General features: G+C 35.9%; 1 protein-coding gene across 1 annotated transcript in view; it reads left to right on the top strand.

Annotated features, from left to right (window-relative positions):
* LOC102866788 (tyrosine-protein kinase Fer-like) overlaps window positions 1–24,304 on the top strand; it is a 575,672-nt gene that overhangs the window by 386,366 nt on the left and 165,002 nt on the right. The window contains exons 13-14 of the mRNA XM_006895050.1: window positions 5,139–5,254; window positions 7,222–7,316. Coding sequence (XP_006895112.1) covers window positions 5,139–5,254; window positions 7,222–7,316 — 211 coding nt within the window. The remainder of the gene's footprint in view (window positions 1–5,138; window positions 5,255–7,221; window positions 7,317–24,304) is intronic.

The raw sequence follows: 24,304 nt of genomic DNA, 5'->3' as shown, positions 1-24,304 counted from the left end.
CTTGCGACTCATAGCGTCCCTATGTACAACAGGCCTAAACTTTGCCCTATCCTGTGCCAATCTCACCATCTCGGACACACCTACCCCCATTACCCCAGTCACTGAATCAATCCATCTCATCGAGGTTCTTCCTCTCCTGCACTGTCCCTCCACCCTCCCAAGCATGATGCCCCTCTCCACGGACAGGTCCCTCCTTGCAACTGTCCAAAGTATGTCAGACGGAGCTTCAGAAGCCTTGCCTCCAAGGAGAAACCTGGCTTCACCCTCTCCAGGACAAACCTATTTCTTTTCCTAGCAACCCATGGTATATTAAATACTCTTATCCAACAGCACAGCTCAAAGGCATCAATTCTCCTTCTAATCTCCCTCGTCATTGTCCAGCTCTCTGATGCATAGTAAGTGATGGCAAAAACCATGGCATGTATCAGACACATCTTAGTCTCCAGACTGACATCTTTGCACTTCAGTACTTCAGAGAGGTCTCAAACCACAAACTCTCCCATCATAATATCCTGGCTGCTGGTGCCAAGAGTATTTTTTTTTTTTTGGTGCCAAGAGTATTGACTGTGGATCCAAGCAAACCAAAACCATGAGCAATCTCAATCTCTTCACTATCTGTTATGATGCTACCAATTGGCCTAGTGGTGAGAATCTTTGTTTTCTTGATATTGAGTCTCAATCCATACTGAAGACTGCAGTCCCTGACCTTCCACAGCAAGTGCTTCAGCTCCTCCTCAGTTTCAGCAAGCAGAGTTGTATCATCAGCATAATGCAGATACTGCTGCTAAAACCCATTGAAGTGTCAGCTTTGCATCTTTTCTAACTCAGTATTACCACACAACAACATTTGAATACCATTTGACATATTTCAGCAAACTGATGCAGGCTTGGATATGCTCACTATGTCCCAAGAAATCTAGAGGACAACTACCTGGCCAACTGACTGGAAGAGATCCCATATTTATTTCCATTCAGAAATAAAGGTGATATGACAGAGTGTGGAAATTATCAAATAGTATCACTAGTATTACACACAAGCAAGATCCTACTGCAGATTATTTTTAAAAAAACTGGTGCAGTTACATCAGCAGAGACTGTCAGTTGTGCAAGCAGGGTTTAGAAGAGGCTATAGCAGGAGGAATATTATAGTTTGAGATGGATCTTAGCTGAAAGCAGAGAACCACAGAAATGTCTATAGGTGTTGCCAAAGGAATTTGACTGTGTGGATCACAACAAATTGTGGGTAACCTTGAGAAGAACGGCAATCCCAGAACATTGAATTGTACTAATGCAAAACCTATACCTGGACGAGGAAGCAGTCATCAGAACAGAGTAAGGGAACACTACATGGTTCAAAATCAGAAAAAGTATACATCAGCGATGCATCGTATCTTTATACATTTTCAATCTCTATGTGGAACATCTGATTCAAGAAGGAAGACTGTAAGAGGAATGTGACATCAACATTGGAAGATGTATCAACAACCTGCACTATGCAGATGGCACACCCTTGCTTGCTGTAACTGAGGAGGGCCTGAAGCATTTGCTATAGAAGACCTAGGACTGCCTCCTTTAATATCAATTGAAGCTCAACCTCAAGAAAATGAAGAATCTTATACTGGACAATTTGGCAGCATCATGATAGATGGAGGAGAGATTGAGATTGTTAACAGCTTCAGCTTGCTTGGCTCCACAATCAGCACTGCTGGTACTAACAGCCAGGAAATGAAAAGAAAAATAGCAGTGGTAACAACTGCTGTCAGGGACCTCTCCAGAGTACTGAAGAGCAATGACATCAGTCTGGAGACTAAGGCACGCCTAACCCAAGCCATGGTCTTTTCAATAACTTGCTGTGCATCAGAGAGCTGGACAGTGAATAAGGAAAATAGAAAAAGAATCAATGCCTTTGAATTGCAGTTCTGGAGAAGACAGTTGAACATACCATTGACTGCCAAGAGAACAAACAGGTCATTCCTGAAGAGGGGGAAACTAAGCTGCACGTTGGAGACAGAGATTTTGTAGCTCTGCCTCACATATGTTGGACATGTGGCCAAGAGGGGCCAGTCCTTGGAGAAGGACATCATGCTTTGAAAGGTGGAGGAACAGCACAGGAGAGGAAAACCCCAGATGAGATGAACTGATTCAGTAATTGGGTTAATAGTGATGTGTTTGTCAGAGACAATAAGATTGTCTCAGGATAGCACAGAGTTCAGAGATATTGTACATAGGGTTGCTATGAGTCCCAAGCAACTCAATGGCTCATAAAAACAACAGTATACATATATTGAATGACCTGAAAAGAATAAGGGAATATGGTTGCTGTGCTGGTTTTTAAACATTGTTTATTTTCTTCTTTAATTTCTAAGCATTCAGTAATATTTTTGCATTTATAATTAAAATTTTCTTATCTTCTCATAATAAGAAGAACTTGAAATCAAAATCTTATATCACAATTTATTCTAGCTATAGAGACACAGGAACCAAAGTTTGAATTTAAAAATAAAATCAGGAACAGGTTTGAGGCCTTGAACATTAATGAAAAAAGACCAGATGAGCTTTGAGAGGAAATCAAGAATGTCATTCATGAAGAAAGCAAAAGGTCTTTGCAAAGACAGAGAAGAAATAAAAGACTAAGTTAGATGTCAGTAGAGACTCTGTATACCGCACTAGAGTCCCAAGAAGCCAAAGGAAAGAGAAGAAATCAGGAAGTTGAAGAGTTAAACAGAAGATTTCAAGGGGCAGCTGGTGAAGAGAAAACAAAATATTATGATGAAATGTGCAAAGATCTGGAGTAGAAAAAAAAAAGAACGATCTCACTTGACTTTTCTTGAGCTGAAAGAAGCAAGCTCTGAGTTGCTATACTTAAGGATGCTATGAATAGATTAGTAAATGATCCAGGAAGCATTAAAATAAGATGGAAGGAATACACAGAATGTCTGTACCAAAATTAGCTGACCCAGTAGAATTCCATGAGAAAATGTATGATCAAGAGGCAGTGGTGATGATGGAGGAAGTTCAAGTTGTTCTGAAAGAATTGGAAAGAAAACAAGGCCTCAGGTGTTGATGAAGTACCAGTTGACATATTTCAGTGGACAAATGTTACCTTGGACATACTCACTAAGTTATGCCAGGAAATCTGGAGGACAATGCATGGTTAACTGACTGGAAGAGATCCATATTTTTCCCCATTTCAAAAAAAAGGGTGACCCGACAGAGTGGAAATTATTAAACAGTATCACTGATAGATATCACATGCAAACAAAGTCCTGTTGAAGTGTATCCAAAAATGACTGTAAAAGTACATGAACGAGCTACCAGAAATACAGGCTGGATTTTGAAGAGGCAATGACACCAGAGACATTACCACCAAGAGTCAGATGGATCTTGGAAGAAAGCAGAGTACCAGAGGAATGTCTGTCTGTGTTCATTGACCATGCAAAGGCATTTGACTGTGTGGATCACAACAAATTGTGGTTAACCTTGAAAAGAATGAGAATTCCAGAACTCTTCATTGTTCTTATGTGAAACCTTTGCTTGGACCAGGAAGCAGTCCTCAGAACAGAGCGAGGAAACATTGCATGGTTCAAAATCAGGAAAGGAGTGTGTCAGGGATGCAGTCTATCTCCGTACGTTTTCCATCTATGTGCATAACATATCATCCAGGAGGCTGGACTTTATAAATCAGAATCAGATCTTAGGAAGACTCATCAACAACCTACATTATGCAAATGACAAAACCTTGCTTACTGAAACTGAGGACCTAAAGTTTTTGCTGTAGAACATCAAGGACTATAATCTTCAAAATAGATTGAAGCTCAACATCAAGAAAATAAAGATACTCACCACTGTGCCAATGACAACACCATGATAGATGGAAAAGAGATTGACATTGTTAAGAATTTTCGTTTTCTCGGATCCACAATCAACACTCTTGCCATGAGCAGCCAAGAAATTAAAAGATTGGGGATAGCCACTCTCAGGGACCTCTCCAGAGTGCCAAAGGGCAGTGATGTCAAGTATGGAGAGACAAAGTTGCACCTTGTTTCAGGTCATGGTTTTTTTTCAGTTACTGGCTATGCATCAGAGAGCTTGGCAGTGAGTTGACAGGAGAAGAATATCTGATGCTTTTGAGTTGTAGTGCAAGGTTCCATTGTGTAATGGTTAGCTTTCTAGACTGACTGAGTTGTGGAGCTGGAGAATAGTGTTGAACATACCGTGGACTGTCAAGAGGCCTAACATGTTCTATGTTAGGTGAAACCAGGATGCTCCTTGAAGGCAAGGATTTTGAAGCTCTATCTCACATACTTTGGGCATGTGGCCAGGAGGGACCAGTCCCTAGTAAAAGACATCATGCTTAGAATGGTGGAGTAACAGCAGAGGAGAGGAAGACTCTGGATGAGATGGATTGACATAGTAACTGGGGTAATAGAGGGAGGTTTGTCAGAGACAGTGAGACTGGCTCAGGACAGGGCAAAGTTCAGAACTGTTGTACTGTGTTATTGCTGACTTGTAGGCAATGTGATGACACATAACACCAACAGAACCATAGAAGAAAGTAAAGAGCTCATACATTTAGAAATAAGTTCATCATAGTTGGCACTAGCATTTCAGTTGAGTTTCTTCTTGGTTCCTCTCTGAAATTGATAATTTAAAAGTTTGGCTGTTGATAATCCTTCATCCTTCTTGACTGTCACTTCTCCCATATTCTCCTTTACCCTTACACTCTTCAGTTGACCTACAGCTTTGTCATCTAGACCAACAGTTATCTCACAGCATCTCTAATACATGTCTAAATATTCTTGAATCTGGTGGTTTAGTGGTAGAAAGTTGAGCTGCCAACACAGAGGTACATGGTTTGTATTCACCAGTAGCCACTTACTCCCTTAGAAAAGCCTCTGGAGGGTCAGTTCTGGGTCATTTCCACCTCGACAATGTACATCAATAATAACTATAAGATGTAGATGTTGGTGTGTTTATTAGTATATTTAGGGCTAGAGGATTATCTTTATTTTCCTCCTAAAATAACAAATACAGAGAGTACTTTGATTAATTTTAAGTGCTTCCTTGATTTTTGTTTGTTTGTTTTTGCAAGATTTCATGTGGCTATCATTCCCCTTAAACAGTGTTTCTATTTTCAGGGAAATTTTGGTGAAGTGTACAGGGGCATATTAAAGGATAAAACTGCTGTTGCTGTTAAAACTTGTAAAGAAGATCTTCCTCAGGAGTTGAAAATAAAATTTTTACAAGAAGCCAAGTGAGTTCTCTTTCAAAAATGAGTGTTTATAAGTGAAAAACCAGTGTATGTCTGAAGACATTTTAAGTTGTGCTTTGCTAAAGTAGTAAGTAAGCATTTTCAGGACCCTTGCAAATAAGTACTTTTCACAGTTTAGGAACAAGGTGTTTGTTTTTGAGGCTGACTGAAGATTAATTAGGCAATCATAGTCAAATAACCAGTAGTAATAAGCAATAAATGAGGATTTACTGATGCTTTAGAAACTATTACCTTATTTTTTTCTTTTCTCACATATATATGAATGTGTTTATTGCTTTTATTATAGAAATGGTACAGTATTATGTTCGTAAGATAGACCACTTCATATACCTTACCATTTTTAGATATCACAACTTTATTCTCTTTTTACAGCTATCCTTTAAGGAAACCTCAATTACGTTTCCAACTAAGTATTCTAGCATTTATTCCATAATTTGTGCTTTTTTAGCTAATTGAGCTTCTGTAATTCTGTTCCCTTTTTATGTTGTGCTAGGTAAAGTTGAGTATTCTACCTGGCTTCCCCCAGTTTATTCGACAGTTAATTCTATTACTATTAAAAGTTAAGTATACAGTAAAATGCAAAGTAAATGAAAAGTACTTTTGGCAGAGTAAGAAAGGTAAAAATGGGTAGGAGATGAGTAGAAGAGTAAATCGATACATGAATGTGTGGATGGAAAGGAGACACAGGGTGTATGAATGTATAAATATGTAGTATATTGGGAGGAATGGAAGTAAGCGTGTGCATATGTTTATATGTTTGTGTCTATATTTGTGTGTGTAGTCTTCATCACGGCTTGGCATGTAGGATGGAATATATAAAATACATTGAGAAATAAAAAAGGCAACAAGAAAATAAGCCCAGGGTATGGATTATGATGGCATATCATTTTCCTATTCATTGATAACAATAAATTAAGCTAATTCAATGTTTTTATTAAATACTAGCTATGAATAATGTTATAAACCTTTTTTATTTCACATGTACACCTAAAAATTCAGAAAAAATATTCTCAGGAAAAATGTCCCGATTTTACAAATTAAAATTCCATAGCATCTTTATTTTATACATGTTCATATGTAAAGATTTTATCATAACTTATAAACACATGCACTTAACTTTTTAAATACTTGAATAATTCTATTGCTTCTACTTTGTTAGTTCTGCTTCAACAGAAGAGTTAAATTTCATCTTTTGACATAAAATTAAATGAGATTTCATAGTTTGATTTTAAATGGAAACTATATAACTATACTAAGTGTCCCTCACAAGACTTTAAAACTATATATTTAGATATTTAATGTTATATAGTTAGATATTTAATGTTAGCTATTTCATGCCATTTCATGGAATTTCTTTACGAAACAGGTCCTCTAACCTAAGTGATGACATTTCATATTAAAATCATACTTTCTTAAACTTCAAAATGTGTTCTAGTATGTGTTTTAAGCTTCTGTTTCTTCTAATACAGTTGTTATATTCTCTTAGGAGAGAAAACTGCAATATTTTAATATGTGTGAAGTTTTAACTGTTATAATAGTAAGAAGCAAATTTTGATATTAGAAATAATCTGATTTTTATTCTATTTATAATTTATCTATGTTCATATATAGATTTTTTTATCTTAGTCATATATTCTTACATAAGAATTTTCTAAAGTTGGAGTTCCATTTTCTTGTGTCATTGCAAGTCAACATCTTTTATACTAAGTAGCTTATTTCTATGCAGTATAGTTAATCATTCAGATTGCATGATAAATTTTAAATGAAGATTTATTCTAATTAAGTAAAAATTATCATAGATTGAAGTAATGATGAAATTTTAAAAACTAGATTGTTACGATGAAAGTCCATTCTGTTGGTATATATTATGTATGACCAAAGTTAGTACTTTATTAATTATGCTAATCATCTTTATATAACCAGCTTTATATGATTTTCTTCTTATCCAGAATTCTCAAACAATATGACCATCCCAATATTGTTAAACTTATAGGAGTTTGTACACAAAGACAACCTATCTACATCATCATGGAACTGATTCCGGGTAATGTATTTTGAAAGATTGTTATATGTTTTGAATTTTATATGTTCAGTCTCCAATTTCTACTTTTAAAGTTTCCAAGAACTTTACATTTTCCTAATGACACAGGACTTGTACACAGATAGATGTTTTTAATAATCTATAATCTTTCTCTTTCCTATAGTGTTGTGCAATAATTGTCGTATTGTGTTTGTTTTTCAAGAGATCTATTTATAATTATAGTGCCATTACACATTGAATCTATTCATAGAGTTTATTTGAGAAAAGACCTTTAAAAAGAGTCTGCCTTTAGAAGAGCATTGATTTTATAGCAATTATAATAATTTGTTTCTTTTAATGTAATATTTTTTAGACATTGAATTTCCATATATCCTCTTGTTTAATTCTTACATAATCCTACGCTGAGCCAATTATAAATTAAACTTCATGCATATGTGGACAGAGGGGAGAAAATCTGTCTTTGGATTTGTGCTGATATTTCTTTCTGCTTAATATTATAAGGGCTTTTCTGTAGTTACTGTTGTCAACACAGAAGGACAACTTTCAAGTGATTGTATTTTTATATTTTTAATTTCCTGCTATATAAAATGCAACAACAAAGATTAATTTTTGTTTTAGTTAGATTTACTGAATATTATCCACAGTCAACACTCTTGGCTCCAGTAGCTAGGAAATTAAGTGGTGCATTGCCATGAGAAAGTCTGCTGTTAGGGACCTCTCCAAAGTACTGAAGAGCAATGGTGTCTCTCTGGAGACTAAGGTGCATCTGATACAGGCCATGGTCTTTGCAATCACTTGTTATGCATCAGAGAGTTGGACAATGACCAAGGAGGACAGAAGGAGAATTGATGCCTTTGAGCTGTGATGCTGAAGAGTATTGAGAGTACTTTGGACTGCTAAGAAAACAAACAGATTCATCTTGGAAAGGGTTAAACCTGGTGGCTCCTTGGAGGCAAGGATTCTGAGGCTCCCTCTAACCTACTTTGGACATGTTGTGAGGAGAGACTGGTCTTTGGAGGACATCATGCTTGGGAGGGTAGAGGGACAGCGCAGGAGAGGAAGGCCCTCTATGAGGTGTATTGATTCAGTGACTGGGATAATCAGGATGGGAGTGTCAGAGACAGTGCGATTGGCTCAGGACAGAGCAGAGTTTAGGGCTGTTGTACATAGGGTCGCTATGAGTCACAAGCGACTCGATGTCATGTAACAACAACAACGTATTTAATAAATTATTTGTTTCACCTTGACTTATTTTTCTTCTCACATAGAAAGCAACATGAAGAAACATTTCCAACTTTAATTAAAATCCATTAATTAAACTTAATTTTTTAAAACATAATATTTTAGGATTTCTATTAAATGCTATCTGCATATTTTTTCCACTGTTTAAGGATTATCAATGGTTTTTTTATCACACTGATTTGTTTGCTATTATAATACTTCTTGATATTACCATATAATTAAGGAATTATTAAATTGATGTCATGTTCATCAGGATGCCATTGTGTTAGATACAATGTATATTTTCATGGTTTGCCCTAATCACTTACTATCTATCTATCTATCATCTATCTATCTTGAAGTGGTTGTGAAAAGATGAACAAGTAAAAAAGCTAAAAAATTTTATTAGCCCATAGAAATAATTAACATGTGATATCTAAGTATCATAAATAGAGACTAATATTCCCAAAGGTGCTACTGGTCTTATATGGAAGCTGTTAGAGAGATTCCTTTACCAAAGTCATTCAGATTATTGACAGAATACCATTCTTTGCACTTACAGTCTGATGTTCCTGGGCTTTTTGTTGAGTGTTAATCTGGGGTCATGGCTCAACTCTTTGTGGTTTCACACATTCTTTTTCTATTAGCCTCATGCTTCATCAGAGCCAGCAAAGTTAGTGTTTGGGGTTTTTTGGGGTTTTTTGATGTTAATTTATTTATTTTTCATTTCAATGAACATCTACAGAGATTTTGGAATTCCATTCATTCATTGTGGCACCCTTCTCCCCGCCCACCCCACCTCCACCCCTCTCCCCCCCACCCTGTTTGCTCCTCTCCTTGAAGAGCAAAAGAAAAGTTAGTGTTTTTAATGTTCTCTGACTTCCTCTTCTTTTACCAGAAGTGTATACTCTCTAATTTTAAACAGGCTCATATGATTAGAACAGGTGCACCTGCATTATCTTCAGTTCAACTTCATCAAATGTCAGAATGTTATGATGAGAGTGATATATATTTAAAATTACAAATTCCATAGGATCAGAATAGTCATCCTTGAGAGGTCATCTTTGAGTGCTACCTATCACAGGTGTTTGTTGTTGTTGTTGTTTTTGCTGTTCTTAGCTACCTTTCAGTCTAGTAACCCTATGAACAATAAATTTGAACACTGTCCTATTCTGCACTATCCTCATCATCTCTTGATCTATTTGAGCCCATTGCTGCAGTCATTATATCAGTGCCTTTTATTTTTTTATTATTAATTTTAATGAACATTTACAGAGACTTTGGATTTCCATTCACCCCTTGTTGCATTTTTCTTCCTGCCTACCCCTTCCCCCACCCCGTTCGCTCTTCTCTTTGAAAAGTAAAAGAAAAATTCTTTTATTGTTATACAACCCCCACCCCCCACCCTGCAGTCTGCTCCGCTATGCAGCATTCATTCTGGACTCTTGTCATGACAACAATATCTAATCATATATCCCTTTTAAACAGTTCTCTCCCATATCTGTTTCAGTGTAGTATGCATTATTTATTCCCTCTTTCTCAGACTCCCCCCAACCTCAATGTCAGTCCTGTTTTACAACAGTGTCACTATGCAATATTTCTCCTTTTATGACTGAGATATTTCACCCAACATAATGTCCTCCAGGGTCATCCATTTTGTATAATATTTCATGAGTTCTCTGTTTTTTCGTGCAGCATAGTATTCCATTGTGTGAATATACCACAGCTTCTCTATCCATTTGTTTGTTGATGGGCACTTAGGTTACTACCAACTCTTGACTATTGTAAACAAAGCCACAATAAACATGGATTTGCATATATCTGCTTGGAGGTCAGTTATGGTTTCTTTGTTATGGTTTCTTTGGGGTATATTCCCAGTAGTGGAATTGCTGGGTCAAATGGTATTTCTATTTGCAACTTTTTGAGAAGGCACTATAGAGCCTTCCATAGTGGTTCCACCATTTTATACTCCTATCAATAGTGAACAAAGGTTCCGTTTCTCCACAACCTTGCCAGCATTTGATGTTTGATGCTGTCAGTCCCTTTTGATGGGGATTTTCCTTTCTTTACTCACCCTCGACCTTTGCAAGCATGATATCCTTTCCAAGGAGTAACCTATCCTAGCAACATGTCCAAAGTATGTGAGATAAAGCATTGCCATCATGGCCTCTAAGGAGCAACCTGGCTGTACCTCTTCTATACTTGTTTTTTCGTTCTTTTGGCATTCCGTGAGATGTTCAGTACTCTTCTCCAACACCACAGTTCAAAAAGCATCAGTTCTTCTGTCATTTTTATTAGTGTCCAGCTCTCAGATGTATAACAAGTGATAACAAAAGCCATGGCCCAAATCAGGTGCATCATAGTCTTCAAACTGACATCATTACTCTTCAGTGTTTAGGAGAGGTCCCTCACAGCATCCTTGCCCAATGCAATTCCCCTCCTTACATCTTGACTGCTGGCTCCAAGGATGTTGATTGTGAATCCATGTGAGATGAAATCCATTACATTTTTAAATTCAATTCAAAACCGTCAGTCAAAATTAACTCAGCTGATGCTCCTGTGGATTTTTAGAGACTATAAATTGCACTGGAGTAGATTGCCCAGCTTGCTCTCTTAGAGTAAGTGGTGGATTCATGCCATTTGTCTTTGCATTGACAGTGCAATTCCTTACACACTAAACCATCAGAATTTTCTAAATTTACAAAAGGGATAAAAAAAAATGTATAAACCTTTTATGAATTAAAAATACAAGTGAAAACTCAAATAATATACCTATACAAGATGTCCAATGAGTAAATAAATGAATCCCCATCCCATAATCTCTCAACTTTGTGTACAGATAGGTAAATAGCTTATTGCAGTCAACAGGAAAATTTTTTCATTATTTTTCTTTCTATTGGGAATCAACTATGAAAGGATGATTTAGTAAACTGGTAGACTAAAAGCAAGTTTTAATAACTGCTTCGTGTCTAATATGCAAACCATTTCTAAAATGGCTTATGTAAAAATTTAATATTCTCCTGGTCTTGTCGGATAACGGAGCATTTCGGAATCATAAGTCTGAAATATATTTTAACTAAAGTAATGTTTGGGAAGATTATAAGCAGTTAGAATGCAATTTTAGAGTAAATACTCCAAGATGATCCTGTCTTTATAAGAACAACCTCTTGAATTATGAATACTTTGTTTTTTATTTGCTGGTTATGTAAAATTGAAATAAAATGCCATTCTGAATGGTAGTAAGAAATACTAAAACTGAAACAAATAGAAGTGAAAATATTATCCCATTTTAATTTGCAGAGCTATTTTAAATTTGAATAAGAAAACACGGAAAGAGTCTTTGTATAAAAATAGTTATAAGCTATGACTTAAATGAACTTATGATCAAGGCAATTCTTAAGTATTTTTATTTATTTCATGTATGTGATTAAATTAGATTGCTGAATAGACACAGGATTGACACCTAACCTTCCCTGTGAAGACACTAAATAGAGCTGATGAATTGTTGAAATGTTTTTTTAAAAATGTTAGATTTGTAATTACTTCTTTCTTTACAAGCTTCATATTCTCTTTAAGGTCAAAACTTCTTAGAATTGATTGATTATTATATTACCTGGTACATTTTTCTACTCACATATGTACATGCCCTTTGGCAAGCCTCAAAAATATCCTAATTTCAAAATTATTTATGACTTTGGAACATGTAGAACTGTTAAAATGTTTTCTTTCACCAGGTTTGAGGCATTGTCAATATATGTCTAAGATTCATGGCATGACATTGTATTTCTGGTTAAAAAAAGAGAGACTATCCCAGAGGTGCACAGTTCGAATCTATCAGATGCTCTGACAGAGAAGGAGGAGCAATCTCCTCCTGTACTAGTCAGATCTGATTTGACGGTACACGCACACACACGAATAATAATAATTTTTTTTAAAAAAAAAGAGAGACTATATTTATTTCAGTTTATATTGTCCAGCAATTTTTTTCCTAGGAAACTGGTATATCATTATTAATATTATCCTTGAAAATATTTTTTATTATTCTTAGAAAGATCTATATTATCTAAATTCCTTCTCTTTACATCATTACTTTTCCTCTGTAATTTCTACAAGTAATTTCACTGGAAGACATGGTAAAGAGGGATTAATCATGGAGTTGTATAATTTGATGGATGTGGGTGAGGGAAATTGGAAGGATCTGTTCTTAAAACAGGGACTCAAATTTTGTAAATAAACTGTTGTTGTTGTTATGTGCTGTTGAGTCACTTGCAACTCATAGCGAACCTATGTACAACAGCCCTAAACTCTGCTCTGTCCCATGCCAATTGCACCGCCTCCGATACACCCATCCTGATTAGCCCAGTCACTGAATCAATCCACCTCATAGAGGGCCTTCCCCTCCTGCGCTGTCCTTCCACCCTCCCAAGCATGATGTCCTTCTCCAAGGACCGGTCTCTCCTCACATGTCCAAAGTATGTTAGATGGAGCCTCAGAATCCTTGCCTCCAAGGAGCCACCAGGTTTAACCCTTTCCAAAATGAATCTGTTTGTTTTCCTAGCAGTCCATGATATTCTCAATACTCTTCTCCAGCACCACAGCTCAAAGGCATCAATTCTCCTTCTGTCCTCCTTGGTCATTGTCCAACTCTTTGTTGCATAACAAGTGATTGTGAAGACCATGGCCTGTATCAGACGCACCTTAGTCTCCAGAGAGACACCATTGCTCTTCAATACTTTGGAGATGTCCCTAACAGCAGACTTTCCCATGGCAATGCGACTTTTAATTTCCTGGCTGCTGGTGCCAAGAGTGTTGACTATGGAGCCAAGCAAATTAAAGCTGTGTACAATCTCAATCTCTTCACCATCCATTCTGATGTTGCCAATTAACCAGTTGTGTCTTCTTGACATTGAACCTCAATCCATATTGGAGGCTGCAGTCCTTGACCCTCTGCAGCAAGCGCTTCAGGTGCTCCTCAGTTTCAGCAAGCAGGGTTGTGTCGTATGCATATCACAGATTGTTGATAGATCTTCCACCAATCTTGATCCCACATTTCTCCTCATAGAGCCCAGCCTCCCGGCTAATCTGTTCTGCATACAGGTTGAAAAGGTATGGAAACAGGACACATCCCTGGTGTACGCCCTTCCTAATTTTGAACCATGCAGTGTATCCTTGCTCTGTTCTCATGACTGTCTCTTGGTTCAAGTATAGGTTTCTCATTAGCATGATCAAGTGTTCTGGAATTCCCATTCTTCTCAGAGTCAGCCACACAGTCAAATAAATAAACTAGTATTTTAAAAATAATAATACACTGAAAAGAAAAAAGTATGCATTTTACCCCTCTAGATCACAATTAAAGAACCATGGTAGTGCAGTAATTAAATGCTGAACTGCAATAGTTTGAACCCTCTGGCAATACAGTAAGAGAAAAAAACATGGCAGTCTGCTTTTATAAAAGGTTTTAGCTTTGGAAACTCTTGGGGATCATTCTCTTCTTCCCTATAAAGTCCTTATGAGTTAGAAGCAACTCAACAATACACAAGAATAATCATAAGTTATCATGAAGTTTTATATTTACATTGATTTGAACAGAATTGATGTCAAGTATGTGGCATCATATCACTCCTCATAAATGGAGAGAGTATAAATCATGCCAATAAAGACCTGAAAGAAAGCCTTCACTATCCAAATTGACACTGTGCCTTACATTTAAAAAACCCAACTTCTTGCCATTAAGTCAGGGCTTACCCTCCTTAAGTATTCTGAGTCTGTAAATGACATAGGAGAAAATTGTCCATCTTTCTTAGCTGGCAGAAGAGTATAGTCTTTGGATTAGCAGCTCAGCTTCTTATGGACTCTGCCACAAGATTGGAAGACACTAAAAAATAAGAATAAATAGTTTTCAGTATCCGTTAATAATTGCAATGTTGAATGTGCGAAGTATGGATCTAAAAACATTGGAACACATAAAGATCAATATTCTAGGCATTAGTGAGCTGAGATAGACTGGTATGGCTACTTTAAGTCAGACCATCATATGAGCTGTTATTCCAAGAATGAAATTAATAAAGAAGGATGTTGAAAAGGAAAAAGATCATTTCAAGATCTGTTCTGAAGTACAGTGCTGAGAGTGGTAAGATACTACCCATTTACTTACAACGAAGTCCTGAGGAAATTGACAATTTCTACCAACTTTTGGCAGTCTGAAATAGAACTAACATGCAAATGTCGTTAACAATAGTTGGTGACAGGAAAGTAAAAATGAGAAACAAAGATTTGCAGAAATTATGGAGTTGGTGAGAAAAAATTAGGCTGGAGATTTACTGATTGAATTTTTTATAAGCAATGATTTATTAATTGCAAATTCTTTTTTTAAAAAACAAAAACCAGAGATGATAAATACAGACTTCATCTGGTGGACACTAAAGGAATCAGATTGGCTACATTTGTGAGAGAGACGTAGGGGAAACTCAGTATCAGCCGTTAAAATCAGGCTAAGTGTTGACTGTGGAACAAACTATCAAGTACTTACGTGCAAGTTTAAACTGAAGATGAAGAAAATTAAAACAAGACCACAAGAGCAAAAATGAAACCTTACCTGAATCTACCCTACCTGAATTTAAAAACCATCTCAAAAATAAGTTTGAGACAGTGAAAACTAATGATTGAAGACCAGATTAGATGTGGAATTGTATAAAAATATCAATCATGAAGAAAGCAGAAGGTCCTTAAAAAGACAGTGGGAAAATAAAAGGCCAAGGTGGATGTCAGAAGAGAATCTGAAGATTGCGCTAGAATCTTGAGAAACCAAAACAGAGAAGAAATGCCAAAATAAAAGGGATGAACAAAAGATTTCAAAGGGCAGCAAGAATATTGGAAATATGTTTCTCTGTGTTTTATTCATTACACAAAAGTATTCGATACCATAGATCAAAATAAATTATAGGTTAAAAATGGGAAGAATGACATTTCCTGAACACTTAATTGTGCTCATGAGAAACTGTTAAATTTTTTTTTATTATACTACTTCCTGAAATAGTTGTGTTAGTGAAGTATTTTCAGTACAGTGACTCTGTATATTTCCTCTTGATGCTTCCTGGATAATGCAAGGTTTTGCCCATAGCATCTTTAAATATTGCAATTCAAGGTTTGAATTTGTTTTAAAATTATTTCATCTTGAGAAATGTCAAGCAAGTTCTTCCCTTTTTATTTTCTAACTCAAGCTCTATACACATTTCATTACCATGTGTTGCTTTGTTTTCTCAAGCTGCATTTCAGGTATTGGCAAAAAATAAGTCCCCTGGAATTGATGGGCTACCAGTTGACCCCCTTCAATAAACAGATGCAGCTCTGTATGTACTCTCCAGGCTATGCCAAGAAATCAGGAAGACAGCTCTCGGGTCAACTAATTGGAAGAGATCCATATTTATTCCCATTCCCAAAAAAAGGTGATACAATACAAGGTAGAAATTATTGATCATTATCTTTAATGTCACCTGCTTTCAAAATCTTGCTGAAGATTATTCAGAAGCAGTTAGAACAATACATTGGCAGAGCACTGCCAGAAATTCAAGCTGGATTTAAAAGAGGTCATGGCACTATCTATATCTTTGCTGATGTCACATGGGTCTTGGAAAAAGGCAGAGAATAGGAGAAAGATGATCTGTTTTTTACTGACTATGCAAAGGTCTCTGACTGGGTGGATCACAACAAATTGTAGCTAACATTGAGAATAGTGGAATCCTAGAACCCTTAATTAGGCTCATGCAAAACCAAAAGACTGTTGTCCCAACAAAGCAAGGGAACACTGATCATTAAAAATCAAGAAAGATGTGTGTCAGAGCTGTATGCTTTTTCCATATCTCTACAGTCTACATGCTGAACAAATCATTCAAGAAATGGACTCTTTTAAAATATTTTTTAGTAAGCTTTTTAAATTTTACATTGGTTTGCATACAAAGTTTGTATACATTGTATTTCATACTGTTCTTCATTCACATTGTGTTTCATACTATCGTTATCATTCATTATGTTTTGTAAAATCATTGACCATTGAACTCTGCTTTCTATTACCCCATCTTTCCCCATTGGATCTTTCCCATTTCTTTACACTCCCCTCCACCCACCAAATTGTAATATACTATGATCCCTCTCCCCCACCTGCCCTCACCCTGCCATTCCTATCCCTTCCCTCCTTGGTTTCCCATACAATTTTTACTAGTTATCTTTCTGTTTTTACAATAATGGTCCTATGCAGTATTTATCCTTATGAGACTGAGTTAGTTCACTCAGCATAATGCCCTCCAGTCTTTCCCACGTTATTTAGCAATTTTCAAAATCCTTGCCTCTGAGTGCTGCATAGTATTCCATCATGTGACTGTATCACAATTTCTCAAGAACCAGACTTTATGAAGAATATGGTTCAAGATCAGAAGAAGACTCAAACCACCTGTGTTATGCAAATAACACAACCTTGCTTGTTGAAAGTGAAGTGTTTACTGCAGAAGAATAGCCTTCAGACTGCAACTAGAACTTGCTACAGAACTGCCACCTTCGATATGGATTACATCTCAATATCAAGAAAACAGAATTCTCACTACTAGGGAAATAAGGAACCTCACAATTGATGGATAAAGGATTGAAGTTGTCAACATATTCATCTTACTTTCATCTACAATCAACATCTTTGGTACCAGCGGTGAGAACTCAAAAGATGTATGTGTAAAAAAAAAAAAAAAGATATATGTAATATGCTCTCAGAAACCTCTCCAGAGTATTGAAGAGTAATGATGTCATTTTAAAGCGAAAGGTGCACCTGTCAAGCCATGATCTTTTAAATTATTTGCTAAGCATAAGAAAATTGGACTGTCAGTAAGGATGATAGAAGAAGAATCATTGCTTTTGAATTGTGGTGTTGGAAAAGAGTACTGAATGGACTGCCAGAAGAACAAACAGAAACTTGAGACAGTGCAACTGAATTGTTCTTTAGAGGCAAGAGCCCCTTGGAGGGTCAGCAATGAGTTGGTTCTGTTTCAACACATAACAACAACAACAAAAAGAGTATTAATATAAATTAGCACAGTATAAATTTCTCTTGTGTTCCCTGGAAAATGAGAATGCTTTTCATATTTTATTTGTTATGCATTTCATTGACTATGCAAAGGCATTTGACTGTGTAGATCACAACAAATTGTGTCTGTCTTTGAGAAGAATGGGAATCCCAGAACACTTGATAATGTTCGTGTGAAACTTATACTTGGACCCGGAAGCAGTCATCAGAACAGAGCAAAGAAACACTGCATGGTTCAAAATAAAGAAAGGAGTGTGTCAGGGATGCATCCTCCCTTCATACTTTTTCAATCTATATGGGGAACAGTTAGAATCCACTCACTCTTCCATGGGAGAAAGATGGCAGTCTTCTTCTGTGTGATTTACAGCTTCTGAAAACCCTCTGAACGTCACTTATAGGTTGATTTTGACTCAGTAGTACACAACTAGTACACAACAAAAATGAAAACTAGTGCTTTATAAATTCTATTTTTTGAGTGATTTTAAAGGAGAAATGGCAAGGATATTCTGTTTGGGTTTCTGGGTTGAATTTTATTTGTCTGTTTATATTTCCCATCAGTTAGCAAAAGTTGATTCTTTATAATAAATATTAAACATTTGCTGTATTTGTGCTTAAATCTATGGTGAATATGCGAACAATATTACACACATACTTTTTATGTTCTGAGCTCCTGGCGAAATCATACTATGTGCTTTAGCAACTATACAGAGAGTTAGGTAGTATAGTGAGAAGGACATAGCAGACTGTGAATCATATTCTTGCTCTTAGTCCCTGCTTTTAAAAACATTGATGGTATTTGAAGCTCCTTAATGACTTAAAAGTGTAGGCACTGGGCATGCTTCCACATGGATAGATACTTCTGTAAAATAGTGACAAATTTTACTATTACTTTGTTAGATTGTTATTTTTATTACTCTGCTTGGAAATTTTTTTTAATATGCAGCTGTCCTGAAACCCCAAAGGCACACTATTTGAATCTACCAGATGCTCAGTGAGTGAAGGATGGGCAGTCTCCTCCCATCAGTTCCAACTCGACAGCATACAACAGAATACTTGGAAAAGTTTTAAAATTTCCATAAATTATCAGATTTGAAAATAAGATATTAAATGAAAATAAAATTTATTTTATTTTTTATTGTCTGCTTATATTTGATGCAAATGCTAGAGACAGCATTTTGGTGGATGAGTAGTATCTCAGGATAAGAACAGCAGAAAAAATAAGGCAAGTAAAATAAGAGAGTGGCAGAAAATTAAGTTAGAAATTAATGAAAATCAAATCATGATATTTCTTATACGTCATATTATTACTAGGTGTTGTGGCATTGATTTTGACCATAGAGACCCTATGTGATAGTGTTCAGCTATCCCTTAGAATTTCTGGGATATCATCTATGGACGTAGATGGCCAGGTCATTTTCCTGTGGGCTGTTAGGTGGGTTTGAACACTACACTTCTAATTAAGAGCTGGGTATTTATCCATTGTGCCATTTATTTCCATTTAAAGAGTCATCTGCTATTGATTTTACCTATCTTAAACATGCTAGACTCCTGCTATCTTTATTAGTTTCCCAGTGATGAATGGTAACTCATAAAATAGAGTCTCACATCATGTATGACTTAAGTTTAACAGGAAATAGTATCTTTTAAGTCCTTCTTTCAAGCACAAGAGACTGTATTTATGTCAGTTGGGAAGGAAATTTATATAATATATATTGGCCTATTTCTTTTCATTAGTAAACCTGAATAAACTTTAAGGAATAAATAATTATTTTTTGCTAAATGCTTATTTTTTTATTTATTGCTTCTGAAAACCCAATGACACATTTTCTCCTTTCTCATTTCTGTCATAGTCTCCTTGTATCTAATATGGCTTCTCTCATATAAGCATTCTTCCTTTCATTGATAGGACTTCAAATATTATATAGGACAAAACCTCCTCTCAGAATTTATCCTAAAGGATTGCACATTTTATTTCTTAAGCATTGTGTGATCTCTTGTCACTGATACTAATATCAGAAATTATCTTTATAACATGATTTTGTGTATATGGAACTTTCCTATTCTTTATTTGCCTTCATTTGTCCTTCTCTGTAAAACTGAAGTGGATTGTCATTGTACCTATTTATAGGTATGCATTTCAATTCTAGGAATAATGTGATTCAGTACCTGACACAGCTGTGCCCGAGATTGAGAGCCTAATAAATATATCTAGAAAATGTAACCTTTGCTTTAAAGAATAAATTTGCCTACATTTCTCCCATCACACTTGAAAAAAAACACTATTATATCTGACAATGTCTCCATTCAAAACAAAAAGCTTTAGCTGGCAATCTGAAAAAGATTAAAGTAGGGACTCTGTAAAATCTTTAATAACTTTGCACTTTATTTAATAACATATATTAAATATTTTGGGGTTACCTCTATTCTTAGAACATACTGTTCTTTAGCATCTGTTTTATTTTGTCTGTGTTAGTGTTTGATGCAATATCACTTGTTTTCCGGGACTTTGATAAGGACTTCCAAATCAGTTTCTCTTGTTAGTTGGTGTGTGCTACCAACACGAGACAGAATGTCTATATTGTCTATCTTGACTGGTATAAATTAAAAACTTTTGTATTTAACATCTATCACCATCTTATGCACTTTAAGAAGATAAAATACTCAGATTTTTTTCCTCATTGTTTTTGAATAAGCGCATCAGAAGATCCTTTCTCCTTATTCTTTAAAATGTCCCTAAAGTTTTAAAATTAAAAATAAAAAATATTCTTTAAAATTTAAATAAATTTCTTTCACCATAATGTACTTATTTTTGGAGTCAGGATTTGATAAGAAGCAGTAGGAAAAGTACCCTCTGTCAAGAGTATTTGAGTTCTCCCAGGGATCAGTTGTGATACTCTGTAGTTACTCATGTGAGCATTTAGGTAAAGAAATATTCACTGGGATTCAAGATGCACTATGAAGGGGTGGATAGTATGCCCTAAGGATTTGATTAGAAGCAAACTAGAATGCACTGGAACTTGGATTTGGGAACTGTTGTAGTTTTACTAGTACAGACCGGAATCACTGTTGCATTTCTGAACATTACCACTGTGGCTTTGGAACCACTTATAGTTTTAAGTTTCCCCTGGATTTGAAGAAGGATAAGCAGTCTTTCCTGTTAAGATATACAACATAAGAACACTTGCTATGTAGTGGAGTTGAATCAATGGCAGTAAGGTGTAGTTTGTTGTGTTGGGTTTTTGGTGTTTTTTTGTGGGTTTTTTTAAAGTAATATGACTAAGTAAGTAAAAGAATTGATGCCTTCGAATTGTGGTATTAGGGAAGAGTACATTGTATAAAATGGCAATTTCTAAACTGTATTATGATGTGTATAAAACAAGAATACATAGGACAAGGATTAAATGATAAAAAGTCTGGCTGAATAGTCTCCACCTCTTCGGCATAGTGAAGATGGATTTATGAAGAGTCTAACTTCATAATTAATTTAAGAAATTATCAAACTATATGCAGCCGTTTTTTTCAATCCAAATTAATTTGGATTTTGGCAGTGTTCCAGGGGAAATGACAAGGCTTTTGCCAAAAGAAGAGAAAAGCTTTTATAGCAAGGGTTTTTCCCAGCTGTCCTTGTATTTCCAAGATGATGATGATGTATTATTTTAGGCATTTCAGAATGATGAGCTTTAAAGGTTTATCTGATTAAATTCTGTCCTAAGTAGCTAGAAGAAATGTGTTGTAAAAACAAAAAGGTGATAAATGAAGATTTTGGTCTCTTTTACTTCTTGGTTATGTTCTTTAGTTTTCTTTTTATACTTGGGTTGTTTGTTGACATACATATTGTTTATAATCAAATAACATTGACTATGTAAGGTGTGTCTTGTTACTGTTAGGTGCAATTGAGTTGACTATAACTCATAGCAACCCTTTGAACAACACTGAAAGAAAACTTGTTTGTTACCTTTGTGCCATCCTCGCATCACCCCTATGCACAAACCTGTTGCAGTCACTGTGTCAATCCATCTCATTGAGGGTCTTCTCTTGTAATGATCCTCTACTGTATCTTACTAGGTTTTCTGTTTTAGTACATACTCTAGAAATAGTATTTTCCAATATGCAATAGGACCTCTGGTGATGTAGTAGTTAAGTATTTGATTTATTTGAAACAATATAGATTTGCAGCCTATAAACTATATTGGGTAATTTGTGTTTTAAAAACAAAAAAGTGATAAATGAAGATTTTAGTCTCTTTTACTTCTTGGTTCTGTTCTTTAGTTTTCTTTTTATACTTGGGTTGTTTGTTGACATACATATTGTTTATAATCAAATAACATTGACTATGTAATACCTGCCCATAGCATGCTATACTGCTAAGCAAAGCCCAGATATCTACAGCAACTTGAATCAGTCAGCTGCTCCAAAGGAGAAAGACGGGCAGTTTTCTCACACTAAGATTGATTGTCTTAAAAACCCTTTGGAGGATTCTGTAAGTCGGGATCAAATCAGTGGCAGTGAATTTTTAGTACTATGGACATTATAGAATTAACTCTCCATACTCAACATTCAGGAAGACATGAGTTCCTTGAATTTTGGCAATGGTAAGAATATTAATACCGAAGTCCATCATCACCATTCGTGCCAGGTAATCCTTTGTAATTTACTTAAAAAGAAAAGTGTGAGCTGAAAGGCTGATGTGTTGTTGTGAACTATTTACAGAATGATTTAACTTAGCACATTGCCTTTGTCCTGCTTTCTTCACCTCTCATGATCATGTCAGTAATTAATTGACAAGGTTACATGTAGTAAAGAATTAGTCAACTTAATAATTCAAGACGGTTTTAGCTTATAATTCTCATAATTGAGAGAATTCATGAGAACTGGATATTCAAATAGTGGTTTTTACAGTTTATTGGGGAAGTAAGTAATGACAGTTGCAATTCTGGAGCACTTAATTATAAAAATAATTACTAATGGTGCTCATTAGGATAAACCTTTAACTGTTGAGCTAAAGTGTTTATCTTACTCTGTCCTACCTAAAAACATTTTTTAAATTTAGCATTGAACTAAAGTCCAAACAAAGGAGAAAACTGCAGTGAGAGGAAAAATAAGAAAAGGCTGTTGTTGTTGTTGTTGTTGTTGTTGTTGTGTACCTTTGCGTTGGAACCTACGGAGAGCTGACCCTCCGGTGGGTTTTCAGAGGCAGTTAATTGCACCAAAGATTGCCCATCCTTCCCCCATTTAGTGGCTGCTTGCCTCAAACCATGTCCCTATGGGACTGCAGTGCAGCTTCTTGCCATTGGGCCACCAGCACTACCTAAGGCTGTTGTTGTTATTAAGTGCCGTCGAGTCGCAGGCGACTCATAGCGACCTTATGAAGGAGAGTCCTTGATGCTTGGTGCCTTTCATCCTCTCTCCAGGTTCATAGGGTTTCCGGAGGCAAGCTATTATGTAAGTGGATGCCACTCCTCCTTCCACACCTAAGGCTGTAGGGTGAAATAATAATAAATAGTATCGAGAGGATGTACTATGTACTGAATTCTGTTCTAATTGCTTAAAATAGATAATTCCTTTGATACTGTTGTAGTCCTGTAAATTATTAGTATTGTTATAGATTTATTTGAAGCAGAAGGGTTTATATAATTAGGTTTTCAAGATTCCATCCTGATGATTGCAATCAGTCAGCATTCAACTCTAGCCAGAATCCAGAGTCCATATTCTAAATAAAAATATATTAAAGTTAAAAGTTTAACTTGTATATAGAAAAGCATAATATCCTGTAGTGCCCTCATGTTGTTGTTGTTTCTGCTGCTGTAGGTGCCGTCAAGTTGAGTATGATTCATAGCGACCCTATAAACAATAGATATGAACCTTGTCCTATCCTGTGCCATCCTCAAGGTCTCTACACATTTGAGCCCATTGCTGCAGTAACTGTGTCAATCACCTTGTACAGGATCTTCCTCTCTTGTTTTCTCTCCACCTTCTCAAGCACAATTTCCTTTGCCATTGAATAGCCTCTCCTAGCTGATTCACAGAGGAAAGATGGACCATCTTCTCAGGAGATTTACAGGCTCTGCAAACCTCCTGGATTGTCAACTGTGAGTTGTTTCTGCCTTGACAGTACATAACAACAACATGCCCAAGTTAGGCACACTGAATTAACTTAAGAAATTTCTAGAAGCAAAAGAAAAGGTAGACAACCCTTCAATTATCAGATTCATAATGGCCATGAAATTTTAACACATACTCATTGCCTAGGTCCCATAGCTATCATTGGTCTTAAAGTGTGAGGTGCCATTTATGTCTATGGAGCTCTGCTCTACAGTACATTCAGTATGGTAATGGGTTACCTTACAGAGCATACCTCAGTGTAGTGTGGGAGCTCATGAAGGCTGATTTTATAAAAGCATTGAAGTACCATTTAGAATCTTTATGAAGTGGAAGAGTTGTACAGCTTTAGGCAATATTTTTGAACCAAGATTTACTCACAGTGGGGAGGTTTAATGGTGGCTAGTATAAGGCTTTTATCAGATTCCTTGGCCTGAACTATTTTCAGATATACTCTGCTGTAGATTGTGATATGAATAAGAGTACGTTTTCATTTACTATACTAATAACTCGTTAATATTAACATAGAACTTTACTGTTGTTGTTGTTGTTGTTATGTGCCGTTGAGTCGTTTCCGACTCATAGCGACCCTATGCACAACAGC

The sequence above is a fragment of the Elephantulus edwardii genome, unplaced genomic scaffold, assembly GCF_000299155.1.
Source record: "Elephantulus edwardii isolate Elephantulus edwardi_28Jun2011 unplaced genomic scaffold, EleEdw1.0 scaffold00156, whole genome shotgun sequence".
NCBI classification, from domain to species: domain Eukaryota; kingdom Metazoa; phylum Chordata; class Mammalia; order Macroscelidea; family Macroscelididae; genus Elephantulus; species Elephantulus edwardii.
The sequence above is the reverse complement of the archived record's forward strand: the minus strand, read 5'-3'. Positions and strand labels throughout refer to the sequence as shown.